Raw genomic sequence first — 10,353 nt, 5'->3', positions numbered from 1 at the left:
ACAAAACTCAGACCAAAAGGGCCATCCTTTCCCCTTCAAATACTTCCGTAATTCCTCTTCCCATATGGGGCACTGCTCTGCTCTACCGGTCGCTGCGTCCTCGGGTTCCTGCGGGTTCATTAGGCATTCCATTGCCTTCGCTGCCATTGCTACTAGTATCTCTTTTCCGACCGTAATCTCGGTTTCTCTACCGTAAATTTGGGACAGGGGAATAAGGCGGCGATTCGAACAGCGGGTATGGCCTAAGCTATTTTCCGGTTCACAATACTTCCTATAGTTTTACGCAACAAAATCTAACAAGGTTACCTTATATCCCTGTTAGTACGCATGCACGTTAATACACAGTTCTGAATCTTGGTGATTTGATCGATGCGGGCCTTACACTTGTGGTTTCTTTTAATTTTCCTCAATTGGATTTCTAATGCAAAGTTTTGTGGGTTCTCTCGGAGTGACAAAATCATTTCTCGGTCGAGTCCCCTCAGATGTCGCCAATAATGTTGCTCTTTTTAATGAGTGGAATTCTATCACACCAGTGTCACTAATAATGTTGGTAATCGGCACTGGAGTAATGTCGCCATTTAATACTGATGCTCTTTAGAGTCGCCAGATATCAAATGATACCACCACAAGGTTTTACCGGATATCGATAAAAGACCAAACAACCAGTTAGTTAGTTCAAGTTCAATGATAGTTTATTTACACACAAGAATTACTTCGACATGCAACATAAAACACTACAAGCTAAATTACACCTAACACTACAACAACCTGTACTTAACTTCAGACACCGGCTTTATGCAGAGGAACAAGGCCTTTGTTCGGATCTTGCATGGCTGGGTCTGGAGAAGTGACTTTGTTTCTGCTGGGCTCCTCCGTCTGGTAGCGGTCATTGGTCTTGAACTTGCTTCTGGTTGTGATGCTGCAATTGGTTTTAGGCGTAAGCCGGGGCCAAGAGAGACTGAGCACATGGCAGTGTCTCTTTTTATCCTTCAGGGGTTTCGCGCTCTTTTGCGCGGTCCTTAGCTTTGCACCCAATAATTCGGCAGGCTTCGATACTGCCTTCGATTTTAGCCAATAAAGGGGCTTGTGCCTTGATGTCTGGGCATGTCCTGAGCGGTCATCTACCTTGGCTGTTTGGGCTTCCCGGGTGAAGGGAGTGGCGCCGATGTGTCTGTATCTGATACCTGAGTACAAGTCTTTTGTTCTGGAGAAATGGGCCATTAGAATGCAAATCGGCTGAGAGTTTCGATCGTGTCTGGTTATCTAGTGGCAAATATACACTTAAGCACTGAGTTCACCTGGATCCTGCATTGGCCATATTTCCCGTGATTCTTTACAAGTGGCCATCCCAGATGTCTACATCTTCCAGCGAGTTCAACCGATCCTCATGCTCCCCACCGACTCTTCCAACTTTTGGATCGCCAGACCCTGTGCCTCTGCTCCACTTGCTTGATCATCGCCCGAAGCGGCTCCGCCACTTTAGCCAAGTCCTCCATCCTCTGCTGCTGGAACTTGATGTCGAAGAATTCCACTAGCTGATCTGTAGACCACTGGCCGGCAGCACTGCCCCCTCCCCCGCCTGCTCTCCGCCATCTTCTCCTGTGTCGCACCGCAAAAACTTTCTTGCTCAAGTTGCTGTTTCTTTCTCGTTGCATTTCTTGTCTGATGAGCCCTAAACCAGACCCACCAGAGGAGTTTTACATTCCCTCAGTGCTCATGCACCTTCTGCCATTCAATACCACATGATTCGGGCGGGGAAGGACCAAAGAAATCCACCTCAGGCGGGAGCCACCAAATATCTGACCATTCACTCCCTGGCCGTCACCGGAAGACCCCCACGTCCCCCCCTCCAAGAATGATTATAGTATTGGACAGAGTAAAAAGCAAGAAACAAGGAGTTTGTAGCCAAGACAATGCAGTGATTGTGTTGGTCTTTAATCTCCAACAAGATTGAACCAATCAAATGGACAAATGTGATCTAGAAGATGAGTTTGTGGAATGCTTTTGCAAAAGCTTCCTGAAACAATATGTTGTGGAACCAAGTAGGGATAAAGCTATTTTTGATCTAGTATTCTGAAACGAGGCAGGTTTAATTAGTAATCTCAGCAAAAGATCACTGGGGAAAAGGTTATTAGAAATCCAAAGTAAGTTTGAAAGTGCCATACTCCAGTTCCAAACACTAATCTTAACTTAGTCAAAACCAATTACATGGGTGTGAGGGAAGAACTGGTTAAAGGTTGTTTGAACAAAAGGAAAAGGGGTGTGGTGACAAATAAACAGGGGGAAGCATTCAAAGGATCAATTCGAAACAAAAAATACATTTCATTGAAAATCAAAAATAGACAAGATCGTCCATGGTTTCTAAGGAAACAAAGGATATTAGACTGAAGTAAGGGGCTTATAATGTTGCAAAGAATAGCAGTAAGCTGATTGGGAGTGCTTTATAAACTAGAAAAGCATTCCCAAAAAGTTAATTAAAAAAGAGGAAAAAATAGAATGTGAGTAAATTAGCCAGGAATACAAAAGCAGATTGCATGAGCTTTTACAATTTATAAAAAGGAAGGAAGTAGTTAAAGTATATGGCAATCCTTTAGAGGCAGAGATAGGAGTCATCTCTCATGTAATGAAGGAACGCAGAAACATTAAACAAATAGGTGTAGGTTGTCACTGTAGAAAGCATAAATTACAGGCTAAAAACATAAATAATAGGGAACCAAGGGACTAATAAGAGTGAAAACTTAAGGTATTTGATATTAGCAGAGAAAACATATTGGAGAAGTTTAGGGGATTAAAAATACAACATATCCTCGGGACCTAATGGTCTATATCGAGGGTTTTAACAGGTAGCTGAAGAGATAATGGACACGTCGGTTATGATTTTCCAAAATTCCCCAGATTCTAGAACGGTCCCAACAGGTCAGAGCAAACGTCACACTGCTATTTGAGAAAGGAGGGAGACAGAGAACAGAGAACCACAGACCAGTTAGCCTGACATCAGCCATCAGGAAAATACATTAATGTATTATTAAGAAAATCTTGCACAGAGAATTCTAAATGATCAAATAAAGTCAATATGGTTTTATGAGAGGAAGCTGCTGGTCTATGGCAAGGATCGGTGCTGATGTCTTGTCTAATTGCAATCTATATAATGGCTTGGATAAAAGGACAGCTAACAATACAAAGCTGGGTGGGATAGTGAGCTGAGGAGAACAGGCTGTGGAGGGATAGATACATTAAGTGGGAAGGCAACATGATGGCTGATGGGAGTATGATATGGAGAAATGTGAGGTTATCACTTTGATAATAGAAGATCTAATAATTTTTAAATAATGAGATGCTATTAAATGTTGGTGGTCAGAGGAATTTTGACGTCCTTACACATGAAAAACAGAAAATTAACATGTAGATGCAGCAAGTAATTAGGAAGGTAAATGATCGTTGGTATTTATTGCATGGCTTTAGGAGTATAAAAGTGGGAATTCTGGCTGCAGTTATATAGAGTTCTGGTGAGGTCGCAAATAGCTGTGAATGTAAACCCAGTGAGTATATTCAGGGCTGAGTTCAATAGATTTTAGAGTATAAGGGAGTTGCAGCATATGAGGATGGGATGGGGGAGGTGGAGCTGAGGCCAAAGGTTAACCACAAGCTTCCTGAATAGTAGAGCAGACTCGAACCCTACTCCTGTTTGTATTTCTTATCAGATCAGTTCAGTAATTCGCACAAATCAGCAGATAGAACATAGAATATGCAGTGCAGAAGAATGTCATTCTGCCCATCAAGTCTGCACCGACCCACTTAAGCCCTCACTTCCATCCTCTCCCCTAACCCAATAACCCCTCCTTACCTTTTTGGTCACTAAGGGCAATTTATCATGGCCAATCACCTAACCTGCACGTCTTTGGACTGTGGGAGGAAACCGGAGCACCCGGAGGAAACCCACGCAGACACGGAGAGATCGTGCAGACTCCGCACAGACAGTGACCCAGCGGGGAATCAAACCTGGGACCCTGGCGCTGTGATGCCACAGTGCTAGCCACTTGTACTACCGTGCTGCCCTCAGATGTTTAGTAAAGTGTGGTGGAGGCAGAATCGAGGCATTCAAGAGGACATTAGGTGATTGTTTATAAGAAATGTCATACAACATTGAATGTTAGGGTGCAGAAACTAATATAATCGGTGTAAAAAGAAGTGATAAATAAAAAACAGAAAATGGCAGAAATACAAAGTAAGTCAATGAACCTGTTGAAAAGTGTGTTCTGGTAAATACTTCCCCTAGATTTCTCTTTCAGAATCTGACATGCACTTCCAACAGTTTGTTTTCATCTCAGTTTTGTGAATCCCTTTTTAAGTTATCCCTACCCATTTTTCGATGTTTATATAATATTCTTGTTCTGATGTTTGTTCAGGTTGATATGGGCATTTCACTAGAATAGCTTCAAACACAATCCCGTCAGGAAAACACCACTGAAAAATATGGGACGGCCTTGTGCTTTAATGCTGTTGAATGCATTCGGGAAACGATCACCAAAAGAACCCATTCTAATGGCAGTATGTGCAAAAGGACTTGTAATAATGTGACAAAAATGACACCATCAGGACTTCCAGAAGCACTTACTACCAGAGGCGCAGTGCATTTGAAGCTTAGTCACTGTTGCAGTGCAAGTTAACACAGCCATTTTATGCAGAGAAAACAATAAAAGAGCAGAAACCAGCTTTAATGGGTGTTGGCTGAGGGGTGAATGTTGGTCAAGACAATTTGCCAGCTATTCTTTAAATAACGCCGTTGTTATGTGCACTGGGTGGACTGACAGGGCCAAGCTTTGACATCTCATCCGAAAGATAGACCTTCACCAGTGCACCACTGCCTCATTTCTGCCCTGAAGCGTCAGCCGAAATTATATTCTTTCAGTCTCAGGAATGGGCTCTCAGCCATGACTCCTGACTCAAAAATGAGAGTGGTGCCATGAATCAAGATTCATGATGCAGCAGAGTAGATTTAGAAATTTCCCACTTCACCAGGCACCTTCAATGGGGCTACACGGACCGGGCATGTGGGATGCACATGCAACTGTATTTGTAAACTATATGGCAAGTGTGTGCTCAGATATGAGCTTCTGTGTAACACTGGAGCATTTTTCTTGAAGACCATTTTGATCCATCAGCATGGTAACACTTAAATATTCTATTTTTTATGAAGTTAGAACATACAGCCATTAAAAATAAGTTTAAATTAGTGGTTACTCTGAACAGTATTTTTCTGTTCTGTCCATTCGCAATTTCAAGTTATTTAATGCACAAAGTCAAATAGCAGACGAAACATTCACTGCAAACACCAGTCCACCCTTACGCCAATTTGAGATTTATCACAGAACACTTGGGTTGACAAATGAGGGACCTTCCGTTACTGTTGCAAAACAGTTAGCATTATGAGTTTTAAAAAGTTTTGCTTTCATTGTGTAAGCACTAAACCTACATTTGCTAACGTTGTTGAAAGGACAACTTACAAACTACCCAATTACCGAAAGTAATGCTATCAACACTGAAATTCTCATGTCTGCTACATTAGCAAGTTATCCCATTGACTAGACTGGGATGTCTCACACAGATTTCCTGGGTAAATCACCTGCATATGAGGTGGCGTAAGTTCTGGCCTAATTGTGTTCTAAAAGCGCAGTGGGCAGTTTAAGCTCCGTTAGATGACTGAAATCGCCAGCCTGGTACTGCCATCTCTCAGGACAGCGGCATGTGCCAGTCCTCCGTACAGCTCGATGCCTGCAGGTGTTGGCAGGCAAGACCAGGCTGCCCAGGAGCTCCCTCCAGAGAAACAGCCATCTGCGTGCAGCTCCTCACTGAGACCCGGCCGCCATGGGTAGAGAGCCACCTTAGTCCTCCTGTACAGCATGTAGTGCCACCCATCGCCTGCCAGCCTGGCCCTCAGGTGGTGCACAAAGATAGTAACCAAGGAGTGATATCGGAAGTGACACCTCATCACCGCGATGAATCAGGATGTAAATAAGGAGTATGACGTTCGTTGCTTCAGCTCTAAAACCTGCTTTTATTACTGTACAATCTGCACTGATTTTGTGCTCGGTTACTCATGAACATTAAAGTTATTCAGGGACAGGAACATTCAGCTGGCGTGAACATTTATACGCCGCTGATAAATATTGTCACAGTGCTGTTTGGGCATTGAGGGCTGCTCAGCAGTCACATACTAAGGTCTGTAGTGGTTTCCAGGAAGATCACTGTCTTGGTATTTGGCACAGAAGGAGTTAAATGCTACATCATCAATGGTTGAACTCCTCCTGTACAATCCGATTTTGGATGGCCGTTGCAGCAATCAAGGATGAATCATCCAATTGTTCATCCTCCTCAAACGCTGGGGCCTGCAATTCTCGTTCCTCGGGGAGCAGTGGCTCCTCGTCGTCTATGTTGAATAGGTGGCCTTCCTGCAGTGCAAAATTGTGCAGAACGCAGCATGCTATGACGATCCTCGCCACCCTTTGGGGAGTGTACTGCAGAGCTCCACTGGATCTGTCCAGGCAGCGAAACCTGCTTTTTAACAGTCTTATGGTCCTCTCCACCACGTTTCGTGTTGCTGCCTGAGCTTTATTGTATGCATCCTCCGCTTGTGTTTTTGGTTGGTTCAGTGGGGGCATTAGCCACGTCTGCAATGCATACGCCTGGTCTCCGAGGAGCCAGCCTTGTACATGATTATCCTCGTGGAAAAGGTCTGGGAGTGTTGAGTGCTGTACAATGACAGCGTCATGACAACTGCCTGCATGCTTGGCATTTACATACAGGATCTGCTGGTGGGCATCGCAGACAATCTGAACATTTAGTGAGTGGAACCCCTTCCTGTTCACAAATATAAGTGGTTGTTCCGCTGGTGCCTTCAGAGCTACGTGGGTGCCACCTATGGCACCCTGAACCTTGGGGAAACCCGCAATGTAACAAAACTGCTTTGCTCTTTCCCTCTGCTGCCTGGGCGTGATGCCAAAGTTGATGAATCCTGGAGCTCTGTTGAAGAGCACGTCTGTGACCTGCTGAATGGCGGCCCTCACCGCTCCTTGGCTGATATTGCACATGTTCCCCGTAGCACCTTGAAAGGATCCAGTGCCAAAGAAATTCAGAGCAGTGGTCACTTTCATTTCGACAGACAAAGCAGTCCTGGCAGTGGAGTGTGGCTGAAGATCTTCACGGAGGAGCTCGCACAAATGTGCAATGGCACCCTTGGACAATCGCACCCTTCGAACACAGAGATCCTCCGAGAGGTCTTCAAAGGACCTGCGCTGCCTGTAGATACGCTGAGGAGGGTAGTACCTGGTTGGGTGGTGCCTTTTGCCATGCTGCCTTATTCTCTTCGCCTCCATGCGTTGCTGCTCCTCCTCCTCCTCCTCCTCCTCGTCTTCCACGATGATGGTATAGAGAGGAATGCCCATGGGGAATGCCATACCGTCCCCCAGTGGTTTGGTGTCCAGCTGGGATGGGATGGGAAGGTGGGGAAGGGGGAATGGTGGGGGTGGGCTGTACAATGTTAGGATGTGGGAAGGATTTGGGATGGAAGACTGCAGCACCAGAAGGAGGGGTGAGGGTCTCAGTGGGCAGAGCCTGTGGAGGGCTGAGCTTGGGGATTTGCCCCTGGTGGAGCCAGAAAGCAGCAAAGTTTGTGAAAAGGGGGGACTCCTCAAAGCTGCCCAATTGCCTCACTTCCGCCAGGGGTCACGTGAGGCCGTGGAGTTTTCCCAGGGTGCAACAGAGGCGCAACATCAGGAAAATCCCGGGCGCGGCGGCCTCGGGACAGCGGAAGCGGCTGGTCCGAGCGGCCGACCCCCCGGGCGGGCTGGCGGGCGGCTCCACTCCGAGGGCGAGGCCGGCCCGCCTCCTGACACCCAGCCGCGCCCGGCTCCACTCGCACTAATTTTCGGCGTAAGAACGGAAACGGCAACGGAAACATGGGCCCCGCCCACTCCAGGACGGGCCCCGCCCAGTCCTATAGACCCCGCCCCCTGTTCCGGAAACACTAAGTGCGCCTGCACTCTTCCTCCGGCAGCTTTTGTTTACTCAGCACCCTGACCGATTTGACTTTCTGAGCCGGAGTTTCTAACACGGAGGGAGGGACGTTTGTAACGATGGTTCCGCTATCGCTCGAGAGGGGGTGTTTTTCTGGAGCTAATGGCTGGAAGGGGGGGACGGGTGATGGCGTGCACCCAAACAATAGCGGTGGTGCCCGGCTGTAAATGGTTCCCCGGACAGTCAGCTCGCTGCTCTTTGCTGACGGGAGGCGCTCACTGTCCGCGGCACCTTTCCGTTCAGCGGATTAAAGGGGCCAAAAGACCTCCCAACTCCTCGGCCTCTGCGGGATGGGGTCCTGTCTCCCTCCCTCTCGCTGCTGATGACGGGGCTCTTCACAATTAAAACCGGGCCCTGCATTGGGAATATAATCTGCAGGGGTGGTACCTGCTATCATAGAATTTACAGTGCAGAAGGAGACCATTCGGCCAATCGAGTCTACACCGGCCTTCAGAAAGAGCAACCTACTTAAGCCCACACCACCTTATCCCTGTAGTCCAGTAACCTTTTTGGACACAAAGGACAATTTAGCATGGCCAATCCACCTAACCTGCTCATCTTTAGACTGTGGGAGGAAACTATTGGAGGTTTGCCTTAGGCATTTCCCAAATTGTGATTTGTTTCTCTGGATGATAAGTTGGCCAGCAGAGCAAACCATCAGTAAAGGCATTGTTCCTGGACTTGGGTTTCACATGTATCATTCGTGAACATGTGTATTTTCAGTTTGCTGCTTTGGAGCAAGTTTTTCACTCTTGTCAGTACCACACATTGTTGTACATTTTCCTGTGTTGCTGCAGTCACTGTGCATAATTTCTAAAGTACTTTTCTCTCCTAATGTTCCAACATTTCCCACTCTGGCTCAGTGTCTTTGTTTGATTTTGCTCCGTTAAGCACCTTCAAATGTTTTATTACATTATAGGTGCTATATAAATGTGCATCTAACTGTCCTAATTCAACAAGGATTGTGCTTGTAGATAGTGTATTGTTCAAATTTCTATTCCCCTTTGCAAGAATGGTTGAAAATGAGCTCCTCGTGTTGCTCCAAAGTGAAAGTTTGTAGGCCGTTCAGCAGGTTTTGGATGTAACCCTCCATGGCCTGGTTTAGCACACTGGGCTAAATCGCTGGCTTTTAAAGCAGGCCAGCAGTACAGTTCAATTCCCGTACCAGCCTCCCCGAACAGGTGCTGGAATGTGGCGACTAGGGGCTTTTAACAGTAACTTCATTGAAGCCTACTCGTGACAATCGATTTTCATTTCATTTTTCATTTAATCTGAATTGGCATCGTCAGGTAGGAGAAATCCCAAGGTAGGGCTGACAAAAGAAACCATTGTAGGAAGAATCATTGGGGGTACAAGTAGATGTGATAGCTTTCATTAGTAGGTATCTTGATGTAGTGACCTCTGCCCTCGCTGTTTTTAAAAGTGAACTTCCCTCAAGCATCTGACGAGGGCAGCAGAAAGCAGGAAATGAACAGATGCTTTCACAAGGGTTGTTAACCTGGATGAGTGAGATACTAACAGTCCATTGGCTGAATGGATTGCTCATGAGGTCTCTTGGCATCTTAGAAAGCTGTTTTCCATGAAAGACATTCTTGATAGATTGAATCTGTCTGCAAGTAACCAGTAGAAGTGTCAGAATAACTGCAGTCCAGCACTTTCAAATATCCTAAGTGCAATAGGCTATAAATAAACTGTTTGAAAGTTGAAATGTTACACACGACCCCGTGGTAAAGGTGGACTCGGAGTTCTCGCAAAAGTTGAGCTATAATCAAACCTTTACAGAGCCACTGTTTTGTAACACTGCAAAGGAAGGCCATTTGGCCTGCCACTTCTGCACTAGCTCTCCGAATGAACAATTCCATTGCCATTCTCCTGCTTTCTCACCACAACCCTGCACATTCTTTCTTGCCTTGAATGAACCTGCCTCCACCACACTCCAGCAGTGCATTTTTAGACCTTAACCACTCACTCCATGACATTTTTTACTCTTATGTATTTTGTTTATTTTGCCAATTACTAAATCTGTGCCCTCTCGTTCTCGATCTTTTCACGGATAGAAACAAGTTTCTCCCGAAATACTCTGTACAGACGTCTATCAAATACCCTATCAGTCGGCCTCCTTGTTGGTTTTCATTTGTTTTGATTTAGCCAACCTTCTATTGTTGAAGCCATTTATGGGAGATATTCTAATTAGTTAATAGATAACTAAAGAGGTGGAAGTATCTGCAATACGAAGGGGCAACAGGAATTTGGTGTAGGGGAGGAAGAAGGTGTCAAATG

General features: G+C 45.8%; 1 protein-coding gene across 1 annotated transcript; it reads right to left on the bottom strand.

The window, feature by feature from the left end:
- Window positions 1-5,173: 5,173 nt before the first annotated feature.
- LOC119971417 (putative nuclease HARBI1) lies at window positions 5,174-7,972 on the bottom strand. The gene has a single exon (XM_038806905.1). It carries the CDS (start codon window positions 7,452-7,454, stop codon window positions 6,288-6,290), a length of 1,167 nt encoding a protein of 388 aa, XP_038662833.1. The 5' UTR covers window positions 7,455-7,972; the 3' UTR covers window positions 5,174-6,287.
- Window positions 7,973-10,353: the final 2,381 nt, after the last annotated feature.

Source organism: Scyliorhinus canicula, chromosome 9 (assembly GCF_902713615.1).
Source record: "Scyliorhinus canicula chromosome 9, sScyCan1.1, whole genome shotgun sequence".
Lineage (NCBI taxonomy): Eukaryota > Metazoa > Chordata > Chondrichthyes > Carcharhiniformes > Scyliorhinidae > Scyliorhinus > Scyliorhinus canicula.
This window is presented reverse-complemented; position numbering and strand designations above follow the sequence as displayed.